Source organism: Homarus americanus, unplaced genomic scaffold (genome assembly GCF_018991925.1).
Source record: "Homarus americanus isolate GMGI-L3 unplaced genomic scaffold, GMGI_Hamer_2.0 scaffold26957, whole genome shotgun sequence".
In the NCBI taxonomy this organism is placed as follows: Eukaryota; Metazoa; Arthropoda; class Malacostraca; order Decapoda; family Nephropidae; genus Homarus; species Homarus americanus.
The window spans coordinates 236,418-260,483 of record NW_024720028.1 but is presented as its reverse complement, the minus strand read 5'-3'; the positions used below and the strand labels follow the sequence as shown (position 1 = coordinate 260,483).

The 24,066-nt window shown below is 45.9% G+C and overlaps 1 protein-coding gene across 6 annotated transcripts in view; it reads left to right on the top strand.

The window, feature by feature from the left end:
• The window catches only part of LOC121860364 (brain-specific angiogenesis inhibitor 1-associated protein 2-like), a 169,110-nt gene that overhangs the window by 60,041 nt on the left and 85,003 nt on the right, over nucleotides 1-24,066 (top strand). For all 6 annotated transcript variants that reach the window (XM_042357478.1, XM_042357474.1, XM_042357472.1 and 3 more), the window contains one exon: nucleotides 17,965-18,040. In XM_042357478.1, coding sequence (XP_042213412.1) covers nucleotides 17,965-18,040 — 76 coding nt within the window. The remainder of the gene's footprint in view (nucleotides 1-17,964; nucleotides 18,041-24,066) is intronic.

Here is a 24,066-nt window from a genome sequence, read left to right as displayed (position 1 = left end):
GTGTGGTGTGTGTGTGTGTGTGTGTGTGGGTCGTGATTGGTGGAAGCTAATCGCGTTTTCTCCTTAACCACTGTCATGAGCCGAGCTAAATTGTGGATTGATGTAGTTCGTGTGGATTGATGTAGTTCTGTGTGGATTGATGTAGTTCGTGTGGATTGATGTAGTTCGTGTGGAGAAGATGGATTGTAGGTGGATTCTGGTCTTGGCTTCCTCTACTCAATCTCGTTGCTGGTGAAATGATTGTAGTAATAGCAAGAGCAATAATAGTGGTCATGAAAGTGGTCTCTGTTAGTAATAGTAGCAGTAGTAGTAATAGTGCTAGTAGTAGTAGATGGTGGTAGTAGTAGTGGTGGTGGTAGTAGTAGTAGTAGATGGAATAATTGCCATAGATGTAGTAGGATCAGTTATATAGGTATAATGCTAATCGTCATCATAATCATCATCATCATCATATCATCACCTCATTATCATCATCATCATCATAACCTTCATCACCTTATCATCATCATGATATCATCTTACCACCACCATCATCATCATCATATCATCACCTTATCATCATCATCATATCATCATCTTGTCATCATCACCACCACCATCATCATCATATCATTATCACCACCACCATCATCATCATCATCATCATTACAAAATATCGTCATTATGTACTTAAAATTAGTGAATAAGTTCAGGTAGTCGGGCAGGTAGGTGGTTGGGGGATGGTGTCACCTGGTGTGAGATACCTGCACTAATTACCACAACACAAGACGAAATACCTTGTTAAGTGGAGGGAAGAGGGTGTTATGACGTGCTTCTGGGGGTAGTGAAGTGGTGTGTGGGGGTGGAAGTAATGAAGGGGATAGTGAGGGTAAATGAGGAGGAAAGATGGGGCACTGAGGGGAGGGAGGGGTGGTAGGGGAAGGGGTAGCAGGAAGAGGTTTGGGTGTAATGAAGGGGGAGATAAGGACCGTAAGGGGTTAAAGGGAACAAAGGGGAGATGAAGGGGAGGAGGGAGGTGATAACAGCTAATGAATGGGGTGAGAGGGGAGGATAAATGATGATAATGAGCCAATAATAGCAAGAATGAACAGCGAGGGGGGAGGGGAGGAGAAGTTTATTTACATTAAGAAAGTAATTACAAATAGGGAGAACGATGGGGAGGAAGATGGGGAGAGAGAGAGGGAGGGAGAGGGAGAAGGAATCTTAATAAACCGTAATAATAAAAAAAAATAAATTGGGGAAGAGGAACAACTTTAATAAACAAGTAATAACTAGAATAAAAGGGGGGTAGGAAGTGTCTTGGCTATTAATTAAAGTCGGGGAAATAAACATTCTGGTGGAGGGTGAACTTAGTAGCAGGGTATTGGTCGACTCTCGTTGTGGCGCTGTTTCAATGTGGCGTGAACAAGATTTATGGGGGGTTTGTTGTCAAGCTTCAAGTGTTGTTTACAAGTATTGGGTATAGATAGTATTCCAACGGTGGTAACACACACATACAGACACACACAAACACATACAGACACATACAGACACATACAGACACACACAAACACCACAGGGTACACCTTAGTTACCTACCTGACCCATCTGGCATTTTTTTTTTTTGGTGTTCGTCATGACTCGTGTGTGCAGAGGCGGGCGTCTTCCTCCAGCACAGACCTTCACCTTTTGCTCAACTACGATGGTCGTGTGTGTGTGTGTGTTTCTCTCTCTCTCTCTCTCTCTCTCTCTCTCTCTCTCTCTCTCTCTCTCAGTTAGTTGGCTGTCTGACTGACTGACTGACTGACTGACTGGTTGGTTAAATGTCTCCTTATATCCTCACTTACGAACCTTCGAAAATCCAGAGACTTGGGACCTCTCACTCTCCTCTTGCCCGGGTGGTGTAATAGAGAGTCTCATCTTTTGAATGGCGTTATAACTCTCTTGGATGGGTCAGGGGATCTCACTCGAATTTCTGTGTGAAGGAAATAAATGGCTACTTTTATGTGTATGAATGGTTGTTGATGGATGATATGAGATTGTTGTGGTTGTGATGTTAGTTGTAAGATGTCTGTACCTTTGTTTGTATGTCTGTTACCTGTACTCCGTGGTATTGTTTCGTAATTGATTAATGGAAAAAAATTAAATAAGTCATGATAGCTTGACAGTAACCATCTAGGGGCCACATGCCATCCTTGCCATCATTACCAACACGAGATAATGATGAAAGTTGCCATAATAATCAACAGAGGAAGGAAGCATCAATCTTAGTGCGTGTTGGTCTCAGTAAATCTATATGATTATGAACCGTGTTGACATTACCTCTTGTGTCATCAGCTGGTATTATAGCCTTGTCATCACGCTAAATTACTCTTAGCTCTGAATCACCTCTTTAGTAAGGCAGCTTAATGCAAAACATATCACGTGTTGCCCTCTTGTTAGGAGATGCACGTCCCGTCACGGTCTATCGTTGTAGTGTAAAGGAAATGGTGTGGTGTATTATCTGCATGCATGTATAGTGAAGGAAATAATCACCTGCTGTCGTGCCTGAAGAAGTCATTCATGTCCTCTAGTCTCCATGCACGATGTCTTAGAAGGATTTTGTTTTCTACCATAGAGATATTTGCCTCAGTTCAGTAATCACAGGAGGATAATAGATAAGAAAACTAAACAAAATTAAGAATCGTTTTACAGTTCCCAATCGATCCTCTTTTGTTTTTGCTACCAAAGACTATAATTTTTTTCGTAAATACATAGATTCATAGTAAAATCTATTTATACAAGTTATCAAGTAAACAAAAATATGTAAATACAACCAAATTTACATCCATTTACAACACAATACTCTGTCAAATCACTTAACATTGGTAAAATAAAAGCGACCTACTTGGCATATTTTTCTCGTGGCTGGTAAGAGATTTTATTTTTCATAAGGCTAGTGTGTAGAATCAGGGAGGTGATATCAGGGTTTGTGTGGTAGTGTGAGTAGGATCAGGGAGGTGATATCAGGGTTTGTGTGGTAGTGTGTAGAATCAGGGAGGCGATATCAGGGTTTGTGTGGTAGTGTGTAGAATCAGGGAGGCGATATCAGGGTTTGTGTGGTAGTGTGTGTAGGATCAGGGAGGCGATATCAGGGTTTGTGTGGTATGTGTGTGGGATCGGGAGGCGATATCAGGATTTGTGTGGTAGTGTGGTGGATCAGGGAGGTGATATCAGGGTTTGTGTGGTAGTGTAGGATCAGGAGGGATATCAGGGTTTGTGGTAGTGTGAGCAGAATCAGGAGGCGATATAAGGTTTGTGTGGTAGTGTGTAGAATCAGGAGGCGATATCGGGGTTTGTGTGGTGTGTGGTGGATCAGGGAGCGATATCAGGGTTTGTGTGGTGTGTAGGATCGGAGGCGATGTCAGGTTTGTGTGGTGGTGTGTAGATCGGAGGCGATATCAGGGTTTGTGTGGTAGTGTGTAGGATCAGGAGGCGATATCAGGTTTGTGTGGAGGCGATATCAGGGTTTGTGTGGTAGTGTGTAGGATCACGGAGGCGATATCAGGGTTTGTGTGGTAGTGTGTGTAGGATCAGGGAGGCGATATCAGGGTTTGTGTGGTAGTGTGAGTAGGATCAGGGAGGTGATATCAAGGTTTGTGTGGTAGTGTGAGTAGGATCAGGGAGGTGATATCAGGGTTTGTGTGGTAGTGTGTAGAATCAGGGAGGTGATATCAGGGTTTGTGTGGTAGTGTGAGTAGGATCAGGGAGGTGATATCAGGGTTTGTGTGATAGTGTGTAGGTTCAGGGAGGAGATATCAGGGTTTGTGTGGTGTGGCGTCGACTCTATAAGGTGTGGACGTTGGTCGGTCTTCATGTTGACGTTAGTGTACACGTTCTGTGGTCTGGCTAGGTGAGTCAGTCAGTTGCCTAGACATTACAGACGTGTATGCAAGTGTGATCATGGACGTACAACAGTAATGGGGAGAAAACATTAGTCAGTTAGTTAGTTGGTTAATTGGTTAGTTAGTTTGCTAGTTAGTTAGTTCGTTAGCTAGTTAGTTTGCTAGTTTGTTAGTTTGCTAGTTTGTTAGTTTGTTAGTTAGTTAGTTGGTTCAGTAATACTAGAGTTTTATGAAATTCCGTACGTGTTGTGTAGTGTTAGGTCGTTATAACGCAGTATTACATTGAACAAGTTACAACAGTATTATATTAATGGAGGGTTACAACACAGTATTTCACAAAATCATCATCACCTGGCGGAGGTAATGTGCCAGTTGTCTTATTCACAACAGTAACTGGGAAATTTATGTTTACAAACAGTGGCGGAGAGGATGACTTGAAGGCTTCCATCATGGACGGCGACCAGCCTGAAGTGTCGGGCTGGTACACTGTGTTGCCTGGAGGAGTAGAATATAATGTATTTACTGGAAAATTATTAACTCCGACTTATTTAATTTCCAGATATTTGTATTTATTTCATCTGTAAGAGTCGTTTTAGTTTAATCCGTTTGTTATATAATAATCTCTTATGTAAACTGGATAACTCTTGATTCCCGGCTTACCCTGATCCAGCTTGTGTTTCTGCCTCGATCTTTAGTGAAAATACTGATGTATGTGAATAAAATATTTACGTGTTATGTTCTGATGTATCTTACCACGGTACAGCTGTAGGCATCAGAGCAAAAAATATAGCTATGATAATAACCACTGTACACGTACCACTTAAAACTGGAGGCTGTCGCCGCGCCAAGGTCTGGGGAACAAAAACACGGCGGTGCCACAACCCGGGAGCCGCCCTGGTCGCCCGCCACACCAAGCCTTACCTCGAGAAAGTCTTGTACGTTAGGTTCTTCGGATCTTCTAAAGAGGAGACACCGCAGCTTATTTCACTTGAAGATTAAACCACCATAACCTAACCTAATGCCCCCTCCATCCCAAGGTAGCGTTTGAGTATAGTTAAGCTTCAGGTGAAATAAACTAGGGTGTCTAATCTTCAGGTGATCAAACTCTGCCAGTATCTGAAAACGTGAAACCAAATATAACTTTCTAACTTAATTACGACACAAAATAAAAAAAATAAAGAATATATAGAAAGGCGTCGACATTGCACTGAGACTCTACCGAAACTAAGTCTCTTGTTTATGTGAGAAATAAATGTGAAAATTTTAGCTACTGAAGGAGGCGAGGCAGGGGAGGACCTGTCTGTGTGTTATACGACCTCCGGGATTTCTCTATATATCTCTGTTTATTCCCCGTCTTTCTTCTCCCTGTCCTCTGCTTGTCATCGTTATTTATCTTCCTCCTTGTCACCATCTTTACTTTTTGTGTGTGTCTTCCTTGTTGTATCTCCTTCCTTCCTTCCTTCCTTCCCCTTCTGTGTCCTTGTTCCTTCATTTTTCATTTCCATTACCTTCATGAGCCTTGTTCTTCCCTCCTCCTCTTCTTGTTTACTTCTCCACTTTCCCTTTTTTCCTTCGTTAGTCTCATTCCTCCCTCTCTAGTTCCCCTTTCTATTGTCCTTCTCCTTCCATACACTCATCTCCTTTCGGTTCCCTTCACTCTTCATTATCTCTCTCTCTCTCTCCTTCATCCTCCGTTCTCTCTCTCTCTCTCTCTTCCTCACGCCGCCTTCCCTCCCTATCTCTTCCTTTACCTCCTTCCTTCCCTTAAACCCATCTCCCCTTTCCTTCTCTTTCATTATTCCTCCATCCTCGATTCCCTCTTCTCTTCTTTGTCCTGTCTATCCTTCCTCCTCCTTCTCTTGTCCTCCCCCACCCCACCCCAGCAATATCCGACACCCCCCTCCCTCCCTCCCTCCCCCCACCTCGTTATGCAGGAGTTTGTTGACAGACCGGGAGAAACGACCTGGCCCTGTTAGGGGTCGTGAGGCCATGGTCGTGTTATGTGTGGTCGTCTGTGTCACTCATCTCTCTTGTTTACACGCCCACACCTAACAATACCCGCCCTTCTGATCCGGATATTTGCCTTGAATTATCGTTTTTCCAGGTAGCTAGACTTAGAATAATTGGTGTTCGGATGATCGCCTTACCAACTGTCTCATGAATTCGGATTTTGGCAGCGGCCGTTCACAGGGAGAGATATCCGAACAGCTTTGCGAGTGTACATAATGGATATTTTATCGCGGGTTTACAGTATTTACTTATAGTTTAAACCGTAGTAATGAGCCAACGGGGATTATAATTGAAAGAATGTTAGTGGGTAACGTGTCCACAGTTTTGGCCACGGACACGAACGACTCTCTCTCTCTCTCTCTCTCTCTCTCTCTCTCTCTCTCTCTCTCTCTCTTAGAATCAAAACAAACCGAATCAGCGAATTCCCCGAGTGTCGCCGTGAGTCGGTCGGCCAGGCGCCTTCATACATTTTAATTCCTGGCAGTAAAACGTCTTGGGTCGGGGGTCGGGGTGAGATAAACTAGTAAGTCGGTGATGTGATTATCGGGGACGGCAGCGTAGGTAGACGTGGTTGGTCGGTCCCTCTGGTCGGCGGATAGTTAAGATAAAGGACATTCGTTGTTAAGGGATAGTAAAGATAAGGGATGGTCGTTGTAAGATAAGGGATGGTCGTTGTTAGATAAGGGATGGTCGTTGTTAGATGGTATAGATAAGGATTTTTTTTATGGGGAAGAATGACTTGAAGATTTGTCTCTCAGTATATTTCACCTGATGATTAGACACCCTAGCGCTACCTGGGGGGGCGATTAGGTTAGGGTGGTTAGGTTAGCGTTAAGGTGGTTAGGTTAGGGTGGTTAGGTTAAGGTGGTTAGGTTAGGATGGTTAGCGTTAGGGTGGTTAGGTTAGCGTTAGGGTGGTAAGGTTAGGGTGGTTAGGTTAGCGTTAGGGTGGTTAGGTTGAGTTAGCGTTAGGGTGGTTGGAATTGGGTTAGGTTAGGTTAGTGTTATGGTGGTTGGGATTGGGTTAGCGTTAGGGTGGTTAGGTTACGTTAGCGTTAGGGTGGTTAGGTTAGGTTAGGTTGGTGTTGAATTGGTTAGGTTAGGTTAGCGTTAGGGTGGTTGGTTAGGTTAGCGTTAGAGATTGGTTAGGTTAGGTTAGCGTTAGGGTGGTTAGATTAGGTTAGAGCGATAGGGTGGTTAGGTTAGATTTAGCGTTAGGGTGGTTAGGTTAGGTTAGTGTTAGGGTGGTTAGGTTAAGGTTAGCGTTAGGGTGGTTAGGTTAGGATTGGGTTAGCGTTGGTGTGGTTAGGTTAGGTTAGCGTTAGGGTGGTTGGGTTAGGTTAGCGTTAGGGTGGTTGAGTTGGTAGGGTGGTTAGGTTAGGTTAGGTTAGTGTTAGGGTGGTTAGGTTAGCGTTAGGGTGGTTAGGTTAGGTTAGTGTTAGGGTGGTTAGGTTAGCGTTAGGGTGGTTAGGTTAGGTTAGTGTTAGGGTGGTTAGGTTAGGTTAGCGTTAGGGTGGTTAGGTTAGGTTAGGGTGGTTAAACGTAGGGTGAAATAAGCTGAATATTGTATAACATTCACGGTGAAACATAAGCTTGTGTTTAATGATGAATATGAAACACTGTGGATAATATTGTTAATTCCTGGTTAAATATATTTTAGTTATAGTCTCTCTCTGTCGCCGTCTTAGTGGGACTCTTTATGTTAGTTATATTAACAGAGTAAAGTTAATTGAAACGGAAGGTGTTCTTATTTCACCTGAGGATAAACTACGCTAACCTAACCTCACCTAACCTAACCTAACCTAACCTAACCTAACCTAACCTAACCTCACCTCACCCCCAAAAATAGTGTTACGGTGGTTAATCTTCAGGTGAAATAAGCTGGGGTGGTGATTCTTCAAGTGATTCCATTTTACCCTCAAGCGTGACCGTCCGCCATTGCCCCTAGTGTCCTGCTCTCACACCTAGAGTTCCCTGTTGCCTTCACTACCCACGCTAACCTGTCCTTACTGTCAACACCTCTCATCTCTCATCCCTCACCTCTCATCTCTCACCCCTCACCTCTTATCTCTCACCTCTCACCTCTCATCTCTCACCCCTCACCTCTTATCTCTCACCCCTCACCTCTCATCTCTCATCTCTCACCCCCTCACCTCTCATCTCTCTCACCCCTCACCTCTCACCCCTCATCTCTCACCCCTCACCTCTCATCTCTCACCTCTCACCCCTCATCTCTCATCTCTCACCCCTCTTACCTCTCATCTCTCACCCTCACCTCTCATCTCTCACCCCTCACCTCTTATCTCTCACCCCCTCACCTCTCATCTCTCACCTCTCATCTCTCCACCCCCTCACCTCTCATCTCTCCTCTCATCTCTCACCCTCACCTCTCATCTCTCACCCCTCATCTCTCACCCCTCCCCCCTCTGCCTCTCATCTCTCACCCCTCACCTCTCATCTCTCACCCCTCCTCTATCTCCTCACCCCTCACCTCTCATCTCTCACCCCTCTCACCTCATCTCTCACCTCTCATCTCTCACCCCTCACCTCTCATCTCTCACCCCTCACCTCTCTCATCTCACCCCTCACCTCACCCCTCACCCCTCATCTCTCTCTCACCCCCTCTGCCTCCCATCTCCCCACCCCCTCACCTCTTATCTCTCACCCCTCACCTCTCATCTCTCACCTCATCTCCCACCTCTCTCCCCACCCCTCACCTCCCTATTCTTACCTCTCACCTCTCATCTCTCACTGTCTAGTCTCCGAGCTACTAAGTCCTTTGGTAGTTCTTAGTATGTGAGGGTCCTTAGTATGTGAGGGTCCTTATTTTGTGAGGGTCCTTAGTATGTGAGGGACCTTAGTATGTGAGGGTCCTTAGTATGTGAGGGTCCTTAGTATGTGAGGGTCCTTAGTGTGTGAGGGACCTTAGTATGTGAGGGTCCTTAGTATGTGAGGGTCCTTAGTATGTGAGGGTCCTTAGTATGTGAGGGTCCTTAGTATGTGAGGGTCCTTAGTATGTGAGGGACCTTAGTATGTGAGGGAGTCCTTAGTGTGTGGGAGTCCTTAATATGTGAGGGTCCTTACGAATTGGTCAGTATGAAGGGGGTGAGGAGGGTTGGATGGCGTAGCTGTTATGTTAATCCCTTACGTGTTTACCAAAGCCCTAGCGAGCGTCGGCAGCCTTCCACGATGTGTACCCGACTCTGCTTTGTAAACATGACCTGTGTGTCTTAGCCAGTTTAGCACCTATTTACCTTACTCTGTGTGTGTGTGTGTGTGTGTGTGTGTGTGTGTGTGTGTGTGTGTTTATAGCGACAGTTAAGAGTGACGGAGAGGATGTTTGGTGTGTTATAGCCAAGGTAGAAATGTTTGCCTCAGCTGCTTTACAATGCTACCAACCTTCATTCCTTCCCTTTTGTTCTCCTCCTCCTTATTATTTTTGTTCTTCTTCGGTCTTTTTCTTCCTTCTGTCATTCCTCCTCCTTTATTCTCTTACTCTCCCTCATTCATTCTCCTTCCTTCTCCTCTTTCTAACTCCTTTTTTTCTTCCTTCTTCTACTCCTCCTTCCTTCTGATACTGCTCCTTCTTCTTCCTTCTCTTCCTCCTTCCTTCTGCTACTCATCTTCCTCCTTCATCTTCCTTCTCCTATTTATCCTCCTTTTGCTTTCTCCTTCTTCCTCACCTCCCCTTAACCCTCCCCTATCCCTCTACCCCTCTCCCCTCATCTTCCTTCCTCCTCTTCCCTCTTCCTCTTCCTTCCTCCTCTTTCCCCCCTTCCCTTAATCTCACCTCCTACTTCCTATCCCTTCCCTTTCCCCCCTCCCTTCCCCCGTCCCCCTGACTCACCAGACCTTGGCTCCACACACACACACACACACACACACACACACACACACACACACACACACACACACACACACACACACACACACCCTCTATTTATCAACACTATGCATGAGGTCATTATATGTTCCAATACAGTTTTCTCTTCTCTCTGAATTAGGAATAAATCAAGTTACCTTAGAGTTCTTGTGGAGTTTTGACGCCATTTAAATAAATTCTCCTTCCCTCGGATATATTAATTTATTTTACTTCTTCTTTTTTTTTACCTTTTTTGAGATATTTTACGTGTTAATTTTTTATGGTCTTTTTCGAGTTCTTTCGGTCTCCGTGTCTCCCGGTCTCCATTTCTCCCGGTCTCCATGTCTCCCGGTCTCCAGGTGTAGATCCGGTTGCCTCTGTACACCTCGTGATTAATTCTTCACCTCGAGGCGGAAGGTTGTGTGAGAGTTTGTCAAGATGTTGATAAATAATACTCGGAAATCTTGTGTGTGTGTGTGTGTGTTGTGTGTGTGTGTGTGTGCGTGTGTTGTGTGTGTGTGTGTGTGTGTGTGTGTGTGTTTTGTGGTTGTTGTTTTCCTGCCGCGATTGTTTAACCATCTCTCCTGTTTTGCCATTTTCTCCCTACAACAGGTAGTGCCGTAGTTACCATTGTCGTAATTGTCATATTTATTGTATTTGATGCCATTTTCGTCTTGGTTCTCGTTGTTGCCATTGTATTAGTTGTCATTGTTGTAATTATTGCTGTTGTCGCTGTTGTCATTGTTGTTGTTGTCGTCATTGTAGTCGTTTTCATTTTCGTCGTTGTTGTTGTTTTCGTTGTTATTGATGTTAGTTGTAACTTCCCCAACCCCCACTTCCTCAACCCCCACTTCCCCAACTCCCACTTCTAACCCCACTCCCCTGACCCCTCCCCCAACCCCCCCTTCCTCAACCCCCACTTCCCCAACCCCACTTCCCCAACACCCACTTCCCCAACCCCACTTCCCAACCCCACTCCCCAACCCCCACCTCAACCCCACTTCCTCAACATCCAACCCCACTTCCAACCCCCACTTCCCCAACCCCCACTTCCCCAACCCCCACTTCCCAACCCCCACTCCCCAACCCCACTCCCCCAACCCCCACTTCCTCAACCCCACTTCCCCAACCCCCACTTCCCAACCCCACTCTTAACCCCCACTTCCCCAACCCCACTTCCGCAACCCCCACTTCTCAACCCCCACTTCCCAACCCCCACTCCCCAACCCCCACTTCCCCCAACCCCCACTTCCCAACCCCCACTTCCCCCAACCCCCACTTCCCAACCCCACTTCCCCAACCACCACTTCCCCAAACCACCACTTCCCCAACCCCCACTTCCAACCCCACTTCCCAACCCCACTTCCCCAACCCCCACTTCCCAACCACCACTCCCCAACCACCACTTCCCCAACCCCATTTCCCCAACCCCACTTCACCCCACTTCCCCAACCCTCATTTCCCCAGTTCTAATGACCGCACCAGAGCAGCATTGTATCAGAAATAGTGCCAGATGTTGTGGCACTGAATATGCAAATTGCCGTTTTGTTTTGTGTGTGTTGTGCCAAAGTGAGGCTTTACTGTCTTGCCCTGTAGCTTGTAGCGGAGACCTTTTAGTCATTCCCAGGCCTCGTAGCGATCGTCAGGGCCCTGTAGCGTGGCCCTGTAACATGTAGCGTGGACCTCTAGCTTGTACCGTGGACCAGTAGTTTGTAGCAGTGGCCCTGTGCCTTATAGCAATGGCACTGTAGCGTTTAGCAGTGACCAGGCACTACAAATTGGCCCTATACCATTTAGAGATGCCCTGGCCTTAAGGAACGACCCTAAAGCATGTAGTGTTATAACCTATCCTTGTATAACGTGGCCACTACCGTGTGAACTGTTCCCTATTTGGCCACTACCATAGCGTGTTACCTTGTCCCCGCGGCCACTACCGTGTGAACTGTCCCTATCTGGCCACCACCATAGCGTTACCTGTCCCGCGTGGCCACTACCGTGAACGTTCCCATCTGGCCACCACCATCGTTACCTTGTCCCCGCGTGGCCACTATACCGTGTGAACTGTCCCTATCTGGCCACTACCATAGCGTGTTACCTTGTCCCCGCGTCCACATACCGTGTGAACTGTTCCCTATCTGCCACCACCATAGCGTGTTACCTGTCCGGCCACACCGTGTGAACTGTTCCTATCTGGCCACTACCATAGCGTGTTACCTTGTCCCGCGTGGCCATACCGTGTGAACTGTTCCCTATCTGGCCACCACCATAGCGTGTTACCTTGTCCCCGCGTGGCCACTATACCGTGTGAACTGTTCCCTATCTGGCACTACCATAGCGTGTTACCTTGTCCCCGCGTCCACTATACCGTGAACTGTCCATCGGCCACCACCTAGCGTGTTACCTGTCCCCGCGTGGCCACTATACCGTGTGAACTGTTCCCTATTTGGCCACCACCATAGCGTGTTACCTTGTCCCCGCGTGGCCACTATACCGTGTGAACTGTTCCCTATCTGGCCACTACCATAGCGTGTTACCTTGTCCCGTGGCCACTATACCGTGTGAACTTTCCCTATCTGGCCACTACCATAGCGTGTTACCTTGTCCCGCGTGGCCACTATACCTGTGAACTATTCCTATTTGGCCACCACCATAGCGTTACCTTGTCCCCGCACTATACCGTTGAACTGTTCTATCTGGCACTACCATACGTGTTACCTTGTCCCGCGTGGCCACTATACCGTGTGAACTGTTCCCATTTGCCACCACCATAGCGTGTTACCTTGTCCGCGTGGCCACTATACCGTGTGAACTGTTCCCTATCTGGCCACTACCATAGCGTGTTACCTTGTCCCCGCGTGGCCACTATACCGTGTGAACTGTTCCCTATCTGGCCACTACCATAGCGTGTTACCTTGTCCTCGCGTGGCCACTATACCGTGTGAACTATTCCCTATTTGGCCACCACCATAGCGTGTTACTTGTCCCGCGTGGCCACTATACCGTGTGAACTGTTCCCATCTGGCCACTACCATAGCGTGTTACCTTGTCCTCGCGTGGCCACTATACCGTGTGAACTGTTCCCTATCTGGCCACCACCATAGCGTGTTACCTTGTCCCCGCGTGGCCACTATACCGTGTGAACTGTTCCCTATTTGGCCACCACCATAGTGTTACCTTGTCCCCGCGTGGCCACTATACCGTGTGTGTTCCATCTGGCCACTACCATAGCGTGTTACCTTGTCCCGCGTGGCCACTATACCGTGTGAACTGTTCCTACGGCCACCACCATAGCGTGTTACCTTGTCCCGCGTGGCACTATACCGTGTGAACTGTCTATTTGGCCACCACCATAGCGTGTTACCTTGTCCCGCGTGGCCACTATACCGTGTGAACTGTTCCTATCTGCCACTACCATAGCGTGTTACCTTGTCCCCGCGTGGCCACTATACCGTGTGAACTGTTCCCTATCTGGCCACTACCATAGCGTGTTACCTTGTCCCCGCGTGGCCACTATACCGTGTGAACTATTCCCTATTTGGCCACCACCATAGCGTGTTACCTTGTCCCTCGCGTGGCCACTATACCGTGTGAACTGTTCCCTATCTGGCCACCACCATAGCGTGTTACCTTGCCCCGCGTGGCCACTATACCGTGAACTGTTCCCTATTTGGCCACCACCATAGCGTGTTACCTTGTCCCGCGTGGCCACTATACCGTGTGAACTGTTCCTATCTGGCCACTACCATAGCGTGTTACCTTGTCCCCGCGTGGCCACTATACCGTGTGAACTGTTCCCTATCTGGCCACTACCATAGCGTGTTACCTTGTCCCCGCGTGGCCACTATACCGTGTGAACTATTCCCTATTTGGCCACCACCATAGCGTGTTACCTTGTCCCCGCGTGGCCACTATACCGTGTGAACTGTTCCCTATCTGGCCACTACCATAGCGTGTTACCTTGTCCCCGCGTCCACTACACCGTGTGAACTGTTCCCTATTTGGCCACCACCATAGCGTGTTACCTTGTCCCGCGTGGCCACTATACCGTGTGAACTGTTCCCTATTTGGCCACCCACCATACGTGTTACCTTGTCCCCGCGTGGCCACTATACCGTGTGAACTGTTCCCTATTTGGCCACCACCATAGCGTGTTACCTTGTCCCCGCGTGGCCACTATACCGTGTGAACTGTTCCCTATTTGGCCACCACCAGCGTTACCTTGTCCCCGCGTGGCCACTATACCGTGTGAACTGTTCCTATTTGGCCACTACCATAGCGTGTTCCGTCCCCGCGTGGCACTATACCGTGTGAACTGTTCCCTATTTGGCCACTACCATAGCGGTTACCTTGTCCCGCGTCCACTATACCGTGTGAACTGTTCCCTATTTGGCCACTACCATAGCGTTTCCTTGTCCCGCGTGGCCACTATACCGTGTGAACTGTTCCCTATTTGGCCACTACCATAGCGTGTTACCTTGTCCCCGCGTGGCCACTATACCGTGTGAACTGTTCCCTATCTGGCCACTACCATAGCGTGTTACCTTGTCCCCGCGTGGCCACTATACCGTGTGAACTGTTCCCTATTTGGCCACTACCATAGCGTGTTACCTTGTCCCCATAGCGTGAAACCTGGGCTCCCATAACCTGTTTAATTAGTAGCCCAAAGCGGTGCGACTCGTCAGATGGTCTGGGAGTGAGGGGGGAGGGTCTGGTCTGGTATAGTCTACTGGATGGAGTTAACATTGATGTGGACGGCGGGAGGGCTGTGCTGATGCTGCTGTGCTGGTGAATTTCATATTTTTTTTATATAAACGGAATTTTTTGTGTGTGTATAAATGGTTTTTGTTTATGTATTAATGGGTTTTTTGAGACAGAGATAGAGACAGCAGACAGACAAAAAGAGATAGAGAGATCCGTAAGGACAGGCAGATAGACAGCAACAGTAAGACATACACACACACACACACACACACTCACTCTTACCTGTGTGTACATCTGGCCGCCCGGGGAGGAGCTCACAGTAATACGTCAGCTCACAGGATCAATGTAGATTATTATGACCTTAACGCAGCTTGTAATTACTCTACTGGGGGTAAAATGTTGTCCCGGCCTAGAAGTATATCTCACGATCATATCACCCAAGACAACTTTTATATCACAGTGAAAGTATTGTGTGTGTGTGTGTGTGTGTGTGTGTGTGTGTGTGTGTGTGTGTGAGAAGCACAGGTGTTTAGGGCAGGTAAAATAGAGTGTCTAAATTAAGAGTAGAAAACAAGAGGCCTAAAGGCATATACAACCTGGCTAGTGACTCTCCCTGACCCTCCCTCACCCTCCTTCCCTCCCTCACCTCCTCGTCTGACCGGCCGCTACCGAGTCCGCTTTCTCGGTCAGATCCAATTCACTCTCTCTCTGTCGCTCTCACCTGCTGCTGTTCTTGTCCCGGGTGGTGGTGGTGGTTGTGGTGATGTTGGTGGATGGTGGTGGTGATGATTGTGGTGGGTGGATAGTGGTTAGGATTGTGGTGTGGTGGTGGTGGTGATTGTGGTGAGTGGATAGTGTGGTTAGGATTTAATAGTGATATGTGGGTGGTGGTAGCAGTGGTTTGACTGTGATGGGCGGGTGTTGATATGTGTGTGTGTGTGTTATTATTATTGATATTGTTATTGATATTATTGTGTGTGTGTGTGTGTGTGTGTGTGTGTGTGTGTGTGTGTGATAAATTTTCCAACATTAACTCATCCGGTCGTATTAAAAAATAAGAAATGGACGGATGACAAATAATCTTTCAAGATGATTCCTCTTTAGTAGGTTCTAAGGGTGGATGAGTTGGATGATGTCTTTGGTGTGCTATCAGCCCTGTACAGGGGTGAGGGTGAGAAGGTGAGGTGAGGGGAGGAGGGTAGTGGAAGGTGAGGAGGGTAGTGAGGAGAGGGAGGTGAGATCTTTGTCATCTTCAGTTCTCTGTCTTTGTTTTACCTCTCACTCAGCCACCACACCCAGTACAGTAGTGTGTGTGTGTGTGTGTGTGTGTGTGTGTGTGTGTGTGTGTGTGTGTGTGTGTGTGTGTGTGTGCCAACAAGAATATCGACAGGTATTTCCATAATTAGATAATAATACCTCTTATGATTCTGTCACAGCTAATTAATACACCGCTCCTCCTCTCTCTTGTTTTTGTATCGCCGAGTGTGGGAGGCTGTCTCTAATATGGGCATTGTAGATATAATAATTAATCAGTAACAATCACACAGGTATACGTACAGGTATAAGACTAATTAATGACGACGTGACAACATTATGACCATTTCTGAGACTAATTATACACCTGACACATTATTATTAGTATGCTAGAGTATTATAATATGTATTTATATTGAGGTTTATTTTAATTCAATTGTATGAAAATTAGAAATGTATGTATATGAGTTTGTGGTATACATATATTCCCGGTGTATTCATGTGTGTATGTATGTTTTATATATGTTGTCTTAGGGCCAAGGAAACCTCACTGGTGACTATTACTTGAAGGAAATAGATGCTTAAATACCCAATTACCCTCCTTGACCCTCAGTGCAGTGCCAGTTAGTGCCACAAGTGTCCAGGAATTTTTGTTCGTCACTGTACTGGCTAGGGGGGGGGGGGACTGCTGTGTAGGTGTGTTTACCTGTAGCTGTACCGAGTAATGCCGCGTAAGGTGTATCACTCTCTCACCTGATTCTTCTTTCTCTTCCTCCTCCTCCTCTTAGTCTCATCCTTCTCATTGTCTCTTTCTCCTCCTTGTCTTATCCTCCTCCTCCTCCTTCTTGTTTCCTCTTCCTTGTCTTCTCCTCCTCGACTCATTCTCAGAGACCAGTTCCGCCCTCTTAACATACTGTACACATGATAGGTTATTCCTGCATCATCACCCTGACCAAGTGTAAAACCTGACAGCTTGATCAACCCACGCCGTCACCCCACAGTCACCCACACCCTCGTCACCCCACAGTCACCCGCACCCTCGTCACCCCACACCCTCGTCACCCCACAGTCACCCGCACCCTCGTCACCCCACACCCTCGTCACCCCACAGTCACCCAAGTCACCCGTAGCCTTCTTCTTGGGTACAATCATAGCGAATTAATCTACTTTACTAATACTATTATCGAACACACACACACATTTTATACCTAACCTGGAATTAAGGTCCTTTAGCCAGTATTTCCGGTTTAAATGAAGATTATCGCCACTAGCTGATTGTTGCTATTAATTCGTGTCTAGTTTTTATGTCTAGTTTTTTCTTCATATTTTTGCTCGTTAAATAGAATGTCTTGGCCCTTTGAGTGACTCTGACCTTCGGGATGAATAGTGTACAGGTGTGTGAGAACAGGATCTTGTCAGGTATAGAGGCTGTTGATGTTATGGTTTGATGACGAAGATATCAGTTTTGTGTTATTGTTGTCACGTTGTTGTTGTCACGTTGTTGTTGTCACGTTGTTGTTGTTACGTTGTTGTTGTTACGTTGTTGTTGTTGTTACGTTGTTGTTACGTTGTTGTTGTTACGTTGTTGTTGTTGTTGTTACGTTGTTGTTACGTTGTTGTTGTTACGTTGTTGTTTGTGCGTTGTTGTTGTTACGTTGTTGTTGTTGCGTTGTTGTTGTTGTTGTTACGTTGTTGTTGTTACGTTGTTTTCAGGTAGTCAATTTGTTGTTGTCGTCGTCATGTTGTTGCTGTTTTCATGGTGTTGTTTTCATACTGTTATGTTGTTGAGGGGAGGAGGTTTGAGGGATAGGGAAATATTTTGTATATTTATATATTTATTGTTTATTATCAATTTCCTTAGACTTACTTATTTCTATTATTGCTTATATTGTTGAATCTCTGTTGTCTTTGGATGAATGTTCTTGTATTTGATTGATATTGATATTAAAGCAGCTTATTTAGACATGATCATCTCTTTAAAGACATTTCAGGAGATCTTAACTGATACATGAAAGAGTGTCCTTGGCTGTGTCCTTGGCTGTAATGAACCATTTACTGTGTCCTTGTTGATACATAGTGGTGGTCCTTGTCTGTAATCATTATATCCGCCTCAGAGTAAAGCGGCCTTGTCAATAATACTCTTAATCTGTCAATATGGATGTGTGTGTGTGTGTGTGTGTGTGTGTGTGTGTGTGTGTGTGTGTGTGTGTGTGACACTGACCTCCCCATATCACCACCCATGATCTGCGTCTCACACTCGTCATCTCTCCCACAGAACCTGCTCGACAAGTTCAACCCCGCGGCCCGGAGCCTCATAACTGCTGGCAAGGCGTACCTCAAGGCGCTACATGGTGAGTACTCCCTCTTCTGTTTCTGGCGTTGAGTATGTTGACGATCATATATCAACTCCTCCTGGTATGTGAGGAGTAGGTAGTGGGGTGTATCTCCGTCAGGTGAGTCATTAGTTAGGTACTCAGGTAAGATATAAGTAGCATGGGTTAGGCGTCCTCTCTGACAGGTGTGGTGAGCCTGGGACGAAGGGACAAGTCATTCCCACAACCCTCTATTCACGATGCCCTTCCACGCTTGCCTGAAGGTCAAATTTGAATCAATAGTAAAGGTATTATAATCCTATTTTACCTCTTAATCCATCTTTGTTTTTGTTTGCCTTACACGTTTAGTCCTCCATGTTATTTACCTAATTCTAAATCATAGTGTGGTTGTAAATATTTAAGTTGTTTTTCGATGTTTTTGACTATTTTGATGTTACCAGAGCAGGTGGCTGATGACGACACAAATTGTCTCCTGAAATAGTCTCCAATTATTAGCCCTTTGGAATTTTTTTCTTGGAAATTGAGTCCACAGACATTAGCTTCTCAATTTGATCCTTAGAAATTGTCACCTCAAACCTGCCTGCCACTCAGCTGACTTTTGTTTGTTTTACCAGTGGTTCCCCTGAATGAGCGTAACATCACCTGACTCTTCCATCCATTCTTATTATAGTCTTATAGTATTGAACAGCTATTGACCTGATAACAGTTTGAAAGTCCAGGTCCTCAGGTTCGCCACAACTCCCCAGAATATGGAGAAAAATGTACATATTATCGAACAGTTGCGAGATCTTGTTGGGTTACATCCACGTACCAAGTATCATCGAAATCTATTGCTACTATTTATTCAAGTTGTCGTTTATACTATGTGGCTCATGGAATTGGAGGAGATATTCTAAAATGGATTAGGACAGGAAACAGCGAGTAAGCATGAACGGCACGGCATTAAATCCGATTGGGGTAACGTCACTAGTGGAGTACCCCAAGGCTCAGTACTTGACCATTATTATTTATTATATACATAATCGACAATGATATCGGCGTAGACAGCAACGTAAGTAAATTTGTTAACGACAGTAAAATAGGGCGTGTAATTAAATATGACGAGGACTCCGCAAAACTACAGGAAGATTTTTCGCATGGTCTGAAAAATGACAGATGAAATTTAGTGTGGACAATTGTTAAGTACTTAGTCTAGGAGATGTAAACAGAGAAACCAGATACCAGATGAACAACGTTGTTATACAGAAATCTGCCTGTGAGAAAGATTTAGGATTATTGATAAGTAGGAATCTTATACCAAGACAACAATTGCGTATTTGATCGAAACAAGGCTTACAAAGTACTTGGATTCATACAAAGGAGTGTTAGTTACAAGACTAGCGAGGTCATCCTAAAACTATATCTTGCGCCTGTGAGACCTCACTTGGATTACGCGGTTCAGTTCTGGTCACCGTACTACAGAATGGATATAGAATCCCTCGAAAGAATTCAGAGGAGAATGACCAAACTAATCCCGGGCACTAGGAACCTTGAGTACAGACAGGTTAAAGCATCTTAATTTGCACTCCCTCGAGAGACGTAGAGTGAGGGGCGATAAGGTAAGAGGTGTATAAATGGAAGTCAGGGCTGAACAAAGTGACATTACAAAGGTACTCAAACTATCCAACCAGGAGCGAACTCGTAGCAATTGTTTTAAATTAGACAAATTTAGATTTGGGCGCAAGATCGGTAAACATTGGTTTGGAAATAGAGTAGTGGACAAGTGGAACAAGTTACCAAACATCATTAACTCGAACACGCTGGATAGCTTCAAATATAGGTTGGACGGATATATGAGCTATAGGGGTTGGGTGTAAATGGGACTGCCCAGTATGGGCCCATAGGCCCGCTGCAGTTTCCTCCACTCTTATGTTCTTATGCTAGTTAGAGGTTAGACGGACAGACGGACGGACATATGGACTGACAGACGGATACTATAGTATAACTCTACTTATTACTATAATTAGAACATTATGTCTAGCCCCACCTGTCTAGCCCACCTGTGTAGCCCCACCTGTCTAGTCCACCTGTGTAGCCCGATCTGTCTAGCCCCACCTGTCTAACTCTACCAGTGTATCCCCACCTGTCTAACACCACCTGTGTACCTCCACCTATCTAGCCCCACCTATCTAGCCCCACCAGTGTATAGCCTTGGCCGTGTGACCTCAATGCGAATCAGATGTAAAACAGGATTTAGACTTTAACACTATCAGTATCTAGAGCTCGTCCACCTTACAGTACGAGGTCGGTCACCCAGCTCAGTCTCAGGATCGGCCGGTCGCTGACATTTTCGCTGGGTCACCACACCTGTACCTGCTCCCTGATAAGGATTGTGGGTCAGTGTGGGCGTGGCGGTGTGGATGTTGGTGTATAGTGGTGATGGGTGTGGGCGTGGTGATAGTGGTGTGGGCTTGTGGTGGTGATAGGGGTGTGGGTGTGTGGTGGTGATGGGTGTGGGCGTGGTGATAGTAGTGTGGTCTTGTGATGGGTGTGGGCTTGTGGTGGTGATAATGGTGTGGGCGTGTGGTGGTGATAGTGGTGTGGGCGTGGTAGTGGGAGTGAGAGATGGTGTATGGAGGTGAGATTTTGGGCGTGGTGATAGTAGTGTGGGCGTGCGGGATGATGACACACCTCACATATTGGGCGTAAGACACAGCCGTATAGTGTGAGGAACCATAGAAATTCTTGCTAATGTGATGGGTGTTGTATCTCTCTCTCTCTCTCTCTCTCTCTCTCTCTCTTCTTTTCTTCTCTTCATGTTTTCCTTCCTATTCTTCTTCCTCTTCATTTTTCCTCTTCCTCCTACTCTTCTCCTTTCTACCTTTTCCTTTCCATTCTCTCTTCCTCTCCCTCCTCCTCTTCTCTTTTTTTTAATATTTTCTCTCTCCCTTCTCTTCTCCCTTTCCTTCTCCCCCACTTCCTCTCTTTACTCTTACCCTTCTCCCCACCCCTTCACCCCCTCCTCCTCTTTACTTTCTTCCTCCTCTTCTCTACTCTCTTTCCTTCTACTGTCTTCCTCCTCCTCCTCTCTTTATTTACTCTTTCACTCCCCCCTCTCCTCCTCCCCTCTCCCTCCTCCTCCCTCCCCCCTTGTTATACAAGACAGTAGTGACCCACAAGACACAGGAGTCAGTGTTGAGTGTCCTCGGGTCCCCTTGTGTGGATTCCCCCTTGCACAGCTGGTTAGGTTAGGTTAGGTTAAGTGAGGTTAAGTTAGCCTTAGGTTAGGTTAGGTTAATTAAAGGTTAGGTTAGGTATTAATGCATAATGAATTCCATAAGACAGACATACATACATACATACATACATACATACATACATACATACATACATACGTAATTCTCGTCAGTGCAATACATGATCATCAAAAGGTCGCAGCGTTCAAGTGTGACTTTAATGAATTTGGTGATTAATTAATTACCTGTTGCTGTAATATTTATCACCTGGGCCGCGTATGAGAATAGGTCGCCAATACAGCAGAGAAATACAGGTGAGAATTCCAATAGGTGTTTGCTCCCCCCTCCCTATCTCATTTTCCCTCTCCCCCTTCCCTTCTCCCCTTCCCCATTACCCCTCCTTCCTTCCCTCACCCCTGTTCCTCCTGCCCTCTCCCCTTCCTCCCTCTTCCCCCTCCTCCCCCTCTCCCCATCTCCCCCTTCCACCCTCCCCTTGGCCTCGTTGTCGTCAGGTGTATAACTTGGCCATGACTGTGAAGGTTAATGGTGGTTAATGCTCATTATTCAACATTGAAACACGAGTCTATGACATTAATGACGGTAAATACTAAGTAATCAATGCGGTGAATTCAGTGATTGACATTGATGGCAATAAGATCTTTGATGACCTGTGATATCTAACCCTCGTACGTGTAGAAAACGTTGATGATGATGATGATAACAGGATAGCTTAAGAATGACTTGCACTATTGATGTGTGGTGTTTGTGTGGGTACGATAACTCGACTGTGTGGTATTGAAAGACAAGATATCCTCATTATTAGCTGCGATAACTGGAAAAGATAACGATATTGGCCCTAAACAGTGAGATCTTTAGACACGATAACTCATATAGATAGCAGTAACCGCAGTGTTTGGTTATTAACAAATACGATACCAGGAATAGATAACCATGATAACGCTTGACTGTCCATTAGCGAACACGATAACTCCGATAACAGTAGTTTATAAGTATGTGTTATAATCAATAAGTACATGAAAGTATAAGTATTTCTGTGATATATTTAAGTAAGAAGGTTTCCTAGAAGTATCACTATCAATAAGGACATATAAGTTAAAAATACCCACTTAACAAGAACGTATAGAAGTATAAATATCACACCAGAAGGTAAAGTGTAAGTAATAGTGTCACTTACAATGTTAAAGTAGGAGACGTGTCCCTTGGCTCTAAGACTACGTATGAATGAACAGGAAGGTTGTTTAGTACAAATCAACTGACCTGTGTTTACCTGTGGGGGGGGGTGCTCCTATGAATGGTGTCAATGTGAAGCCTTATACCTCTTTCCCCTCTCATCCCTCTCCCCCTTCCTTCCCCTCTCCCCCTCCTCCCCACCCTCTTCCCCCCTCCTCCCTTCCCTCCTCAGCCCCCCCTCCTCCCCTTCCCCCCTCCTCCCCTTCCCTCTTCCCCCTCCTCCTTCCCCACCCCTCCTCCCCCCTCTTCCCCTCCTCCCTTCCCTCCTCCCCCTCTCCCTTCCTTCCCCTCTTCCCTCCTCCTCCTCCTTCCCCCTACACTACACGTACTATACAGGTGTCATACTCTTTCCTGTTATTGCGGACGTTGTTTATTCCGTTGTTGATTCCGTTACTTTCTCCTGTTGCTGAGGGCTCAGTGGACCCTGTTGGTATTGTCCCCATTGGTGTTTCTCTTAACGGTACTGTTGTTGCTGCGGGTGTAGCTGTTAATGGGTGTGTTTGTGAGTCAATTGGTGTAGGAGGAGGAGGTGGCTGATGGTGATAGTGGAGGTGTAGGTGGGAGGAGGAAGAGAAGATGGGGAGGAGGAGGAGAAAGAAGGGGTGGAGGAGTAGGAGGAGGGGCTGATGGCCACCCTGTAGGAGAAGACGGGGTCGGAGGTATGACTGGCCAACTCCCCGGGGGGCCATTGGCCACACACCCTCGCCGACCTGGCCACCTTTATCGTGTTTATTTTCTCCCAGAGTGGCTCACGCGGTGGCACAAATAGCTTTAAAAATGTTGATTTATATCCCAGCATCCAGCAACTCTACAATTTATTCCCCCAAGTTGATCTAATTTTATGGAGAAGACATATTTCAGTGGAGAGACATTCAGACGTGCAGTATATTAGCTTGTTTAATAAATGTCAAAGTATATTAAGTATAAATATTACATCCAGGTTATAATCAGAAGAATATATTACACATGTTCTTCCATAAAACGTTAAATAATACCTAAATACACAAAAATATACATAAGATTAAATATTATGTTTAATATTAAGTAAATAATTGATATCTAATGCAGGAATTGTTTTAAGTGGAAGGTAAGTGTGTGTTAACTATAGCGTTTTCAGGTTACGTTTTCTGTCATGTGTTAGGGGTGACTTGATTAATATTTGTGAGGTTTGTTTACTTAAGGTGGTGTGAGTCGAGGGCGTGAGGTGATGGTGTTATTACTATCATCATCAAGGTGACCTCGTACACTGAGTCACCTTCACCTTTGACCTCTGCCTCAAGTAGCGTCATTATATAGCACTAATACCGTAATGACTTAATGTACCATAATGATCAGGGTACAATGGTACATTATTATGACCCGGTACAGCCAGGTACATTACGTCATCCCTACCAACAACAACAACAACAACACTTTGGTTGATGGTCCGTCAACCAGTAATTTGTGTCTTTGTGGTATTAGATTACTATTCAGAAATCACTAAGCAAGGAATCACTGTCTGGCTGTGTGTGTCTGTCTGGCTGTGTGTGTCTGTCTGGCTGTATGTGTCTGTTTGTCTGTCTGTCTGTTTGTCTGTGT